Genomic DNA, 5650 nt, shown 5'->3' on the forward strand with positions numbered 1-5650 from the left:
TCAAAATGCAATTAAAACAATCTAACTAAATTTGTAATGGGAGCAAAAGTTCGTTCCAAATAAATATCAATTAGTTGGAAGGAGTTGAATGACACTTACATTCCTTTCCGACTCAATTAATTATATAATAAACAATTAAAGATATATTTTTGCCATTTAAAGCTTGATTTGGACCATTAATCGACTTGATGAGATGCCTTGCTCCCATTAATTCCCAATTCCTCTCAGAATTTTTAAGTTAAATGAGATTCCAAATCTCACTTCCTTCCAAATTTTATTCAATCAATCTAATCATCAATTCCCATTAATTAAACTTCTTTATTCGCCAAATTGACTCTCTCTATAAAATCAGCGCACTAGTTGAAAATGTATATTTCAATAATTATCGCGTGCAATGGCAACCATCAGTACCTTCTTCCGCCTCTTCCTACTAATCTCCTTCGTGCCGGCCCTTGTCCCGACAAGCACTGTCTTCGACATCGAGCTGGTCCACCGCGACTCCCCCAAGTCACCACTATACAACAGCTCGATGACACCCTTCGATCGCCTGCAGGCCGCCACCCTCCGCTCGGTCAGCCGAGCTAGCTACTTGGCCCAACGCATCACCATGAAGACCTCCAACGACATAGACGTCAGCGTACGCTATGATGATGGGGAATTCTTGATGGAGTTCAATATGGGCACGCCAAACCCGCAACATGTGTGGGGCATCCTCGACACCGGCAGCGAGCTAAACTGGGTCAACTGCGTGGGCTGCCAATGCTTCAACAAGACCATCACCCTATTCAATCATAGTGCATCCCTCTCCTACGAGAAGTTAACTTGCAATTCCGATGGGTGCAAGAGCTTTTTCCAAGGTCATTGCGATAATGATCAGATGTGTGAGTACCATTACTCCTACGTCGACGGCTCCTACATAGACGGAATGTTCTCCTCGGACACCTTCCATTTCTACTCGTCAGCTACGAAGCAATTTACATCCATTCCAAATATGCTTTTCGGTTGCAACTTCCGGTCCTTGGACACCGTCGGCGTCGACTTCGGAAGCACCATCGGGTTGGGCCCCTCACCGCCGTCTCTGATCCACCAGCTCGCCCCTAAGTTCACCAGCAAGTACTTCTCCTATTGCCTGGACTCCTGGTTATATGGGGGACTTGCCAGCAGGCTCTTTTTGGGACGCCGCAATACCACTGTCGCCGGAAAGGTGACCGTCACGCCGTTCATGACACAAGATAACTTCTACGCTGTGCAGCTTAATTCCATCTCTCTCCCGGGTGTGTTTGACATCAAGTACCTTACTAGGAGGTCCAAGTTGAGGGCCGGCAACATCATCTTTGACTCCGGCACCGCCATGACCGTTCTAGACAATCAAGTGTTGGACGAGTTGGTGTGGGAATTGAAAAATTACGTTACCTTACCAATTGTGGAGCCGGAAAGAAAATTCAAATTGTGCTTCGATGTGCAGTCGACGGAACAAGAGGAGGAGCTACCAGGGTTGTTGTTCTCATTTGCCGGGGAGTTGGGGAACTTCACGGTGAGCCCTAAAAACCTGTTTACGTGGTTTGGTCCGCATGTGAAATGCATGGCGATATTGGGAACGAATGATATACAGGTCTTTGGAAATATTATGCAGAAAGATGTTTTGGTTGGACATGATCTCGAAAAAATGGAATTGACTCTTACAGAGAAAAATTGCATCTAGTTTTACAACCACTAATAAGCATGTATTATGTATATGAAATGCTAAGTTGAGCATTCATATTTATATTTATGGTCATAAATCAAGAAATTTCAATGAAGGCAATGTGCATTTATTTTTTACTCTTTTTTGCAATGATTTAATTAGACAATTTAATTGACTAGGAGTAGTTTGATTGAATATAGTTTTCTTTCTATCTCTCCTTTTAAATGATACTGATTAAATTTACATGTTATTTCTAAATACTAGGAGATGTTTGGAATTTTATATTAAGGTCATTCGAGTTCCATATCCAACTATTAAGAGTGTTAGAGAGGGTGAATAATGACTCGCTTTCACTTCGATCGTTGATAGTGTACTCGTCTATAAGATTTTAATGCACAATAACAAATAAAGGATTTTACTTTCACCTGATCAGGTACTTCCTCATAATAAAAAAATCCTCTCTACTTCATTGATCCAATACCAATGAAACTCTCTACTAATAACGTAATCGTACCAAAAAATAAGCTCACTTATTTTATTATTATGGCATTGTATACATTTATATCTTGACTATCCAACAAACATCCGTGGTATAGTATTTCAACTACTGTCTGTAACTAGATAGCTACCTACACACCCTGTCTACCCACATGCCCCTTTCATGGTAGAACATTCCTCCTGTAGACATTGGCCACTAATATATTTATGGAGTGCCCATGGGGCTTGTCAGTAGTAGAGTGTTTCTCCCTAGTGTATATTTAAATAGCTACCATATATCCTATCTGCCTATGGGATCCGTCTATGGTAGTATTTCTTCCATAGATATTGATTGTTATATGCTTAGTATATGTTGGTTATGTACTTGTTTTATGTAGATGATTTTTGGATATACTATATATACTCCCGATTTATAGGTTATACCTGGTTGAACAGGTTAGTGGAGGGTTATATTATTGTTTATGTTTTTGTTAGCAAGTAATTATATTGATGATCTCACTTTTGTAATAAGTATTATTATCAAAGACTATTCCTTCGACTCAATTTCATGTAAATTCGTGCACTATCTTTCTATCTATCTATTGAGTCATTTATACTAACTACTTGATTTTTCTTTAATTTCTAGATTTGCAGGTAAAAGATGTGTCGTTTTGCTCAAAGATCCTGACTGTTAGTCCCATGGTACTTCAAGATGGTTCATTTTTTTTTGTCTTTACGGTGTCATTTTCCTGACTACTGAGAGCAATGCTGACAAAGAGTTTCAATTTCTACTCTACTATTATCGATAAACTTTATTTTTATTGCATAATTAAGGGAGTAGTAAAATTGTTACTGTCTCTTTCATTTTGTAATTGATCTCTCCTTGCAAAATTTTAGAGGAGGTTCTAGTGAATTGCACAACATATATGATCCAAGGGATTGTGGGTCTTGGAGTAGGAGTTGGCTAGATTTTGAACCAAGTAAAAAACCCAAGTTCGATCCTTGTATTTGTTTTGACTTATTCCTATTCCATTGTTTACTCATTTTTTGACAAATTTAGTTTAGAAAGAAAAGTTTTTAAGCGACGAGATTCACCCCCTCCTCTCTTGTTCTCAATAGTACTATAATTGGTATCATAACAAGGGCTTTTGATTTTGGTACAACAACCAATCGATAATTTACTTTTCTTTTTAGTTTTATTATTCATTTTTAATTCTATTGCGTTACTTACTCCAAGATGAAGTCTTGGAAATTGTTTCTCCTTAACAATTGTCTTTTCAAGAACAATGATATAGTCCGAGGGATATTTCACTGTATGTCCTCCACTCTTCAATGAAATGATTTCTCATACTGAAAAAGGAGGATGAAAGTCTTCCTCAAGAAGTATATCGACCAATGGTTTGCTATCTGGAGCACTACACCGGTCAACAAGATCAGAGAAATTTCCAACTTGAGAAATGTTCAGACACAATGAAGAAGCATAAACAGGCTCGAAGACACTCAACATTCTACAATGTGGCCTAACAAAAGAGGAACTCAATCGAGTTGGCCCCTTCAACAACACAAAAGCATTGTGAGACAAGATAGTTGAACTACATGAAGGGAAAAATGACACAAAGGTAACAAAATGTGACCTTCTATTAAATTCCTTACTAAATATTAAAATGTTAGATGGTGAGTTGGCAAACCAACAATACACGAGGATTAAAAATATTCTTAATGGACTATATCTCATTGGCCACCAACTCGAGAATCGTGATATAATCAGGTACACTCTTAACTCTTTTCCTCAAAACTTCTTATGTGCATGTATGGTAGATGCCTATAAAGTCTCAAGGGATCTTTCTAAAATTTAATTAGATGAACTTTTTTTGTGAATTTGAACTACACGAGCAAACTAACTCGAGTCAAATTGTGAAAGGTATTGCCCTTGTTGCTGGACGAACCAAGGAGTTGAAATCAAAAGGCTGATTCAAGCATGAATTTGAAGATGAGTTCGTCTCCAACTCAACTAAAGAACAACTAGTAAACATGGTTAGGATGATATTTACCAAGAAGAAGAAAATATTTTCAAAGGAAGATCCTAAAAGAGTGATACAATATACACTAACCAAATCAATATCTGAAGTGACATGTTACAGATGTAATAAAAAGGCACACTACAAGTCTGATTGCCTAAATTTCAAAGAAGAAATGTCCAAATCAAGAAGAAAAAAATCACTAAAGGCCATTTGGGGTGAGTCGTCATTGGAGGAATTACAAATGGACAAACCAAAACAAAAGAACTTCTTAGCAATAATGGTAATAAAGCAACCTGATGAATCTGAGTATGAATCAGAGTCAAGCCAAGATGCTTAAATCTGAGAAACAAGTTGAATTGCTCCTTAAGGAAGTCAAAAATCCTAAGGAGCAAGTTAACCCTAAACTCTCAACTAACTAAGTTTAAAATGGAAACCCAAATCAAGTTGCAAGACTTGAGGACAAAAATTCCATATTGAAAGGAGAAGTTGAGAGACTCAAGGGAATGTTGGAAAGGTTCAATTTGAGATCCAAGAACCTTGACATGATACTAGGATTACAAAGGGTTGTGTATAACAAGTCAGATCTCAAATATCAATTGGAATCAATGAACAAATCTTACTTATCATTTGTTAACCAAAATAAGAAACATGTCAAAGCATGTATTTTGAAAACTTACCTAACAAAGCAAGTAGGACTAAGTCAATAATATATACCTAAAAATGGCATTCATTAATTAAATATAAAAACATAAAATATGTGTTCTAGGGGAAGGCGACAAATTAGTCATCATCTCAAAAACTTGACCTACCTATCTGCGTATTTAGGACTAGTACACTAGGGAGAATTTTAACTCAGTACCAAAAAAAACTGGGATGATAGTAGGTTAGGGAAGCTAAGTTGAAAGCATATCTAGGAGAATCATATGTGTTCAAACTAGTGCAATCAGCTTAGTGGAATTAACTGAAGTTACCTCAATCTAATCTGAACTAGTTGGACTAAGACTTAGTAGTAAGTCCCTTGGCCAAGACTATTTATGTGGATGGATCTTCCACTTAGCAAGGCAGTGGAGTGGGTATACTTTTAATGCAATTGTCCGTTTGGCTAGACTACCGGGCCACCAATAATGAGGCAGAATATAAGGCTCTGATCGTCGGTCTGCAAGTAGTCAAGCATGTGGGAGCTACACGGGTTCTTATCCACTCAGACTCTCAACTAGCAACCCAACAACTTTCAAGTACTTTCGAAATAAATAATGCCAAACTAAAATCATATGTTGAGACTTTTAAAAAGTTAAATGTAAGATTCCATGAAGTAATCGTGCAAAAGATCCCTCGGCCGGACAACCAATATGCAGATGAGTTGGTCAAACTAGCAAGTTCCTTAAGTATAGTAGTAATGGACAAGCCGATTGGGCAGGTGATGTTGGTAGCCCATATAGAGAGATCGACCAAAATAGAAGTACCAAGT

At 37.7% G+C, this 5650-nt stretch overlaps 1 protein-coding gene across 1 annotated transcript; it reads left to right on the forward strand.

Annotated features, from left to right (window-relative positions):
• The first annotated feature begins 394 nt into the window (after positions 1-394).
• Positions 395-1702, forward strand: LOC121999435 (probable aspartic protease At2g35615). The gene has a single exon (XM_042554120.1). It carries the CDS (start codon positions 395-397, stop codon positions 1700-1702), a length of 1308 nt encoding a protein of 435 aa, XP_042410054.1.
• Positions 1703-5650: the final 3948 nt, after the last annotated feature.

The sequence above is a fragment of the Zingiber officinale genome, chromosome 7A (assembly GCF_018446385.1).
Source record: "Zingiber officinale cultivar Zhangliang chromosome 7A, Zo_v1.1, whole genome shotgun sequence".
NCBI classification, from domain to species: Eukaryota; Viridiplantae; Streptophyta; class Magnoliopsida; order Zingiberales; family Zingiberaceae; genus Zingiber; species Zingiber officinale.

What these genes read in the sequence shown, in the direction of transcription:
- LOC121999435 (XM_042554120.1), top strand. Translation starts at nt 395, where the DNA reads ATGGCAACCATCAGTACCTTCTTCCGCCTCTTCCTACTAATCTCCTTC.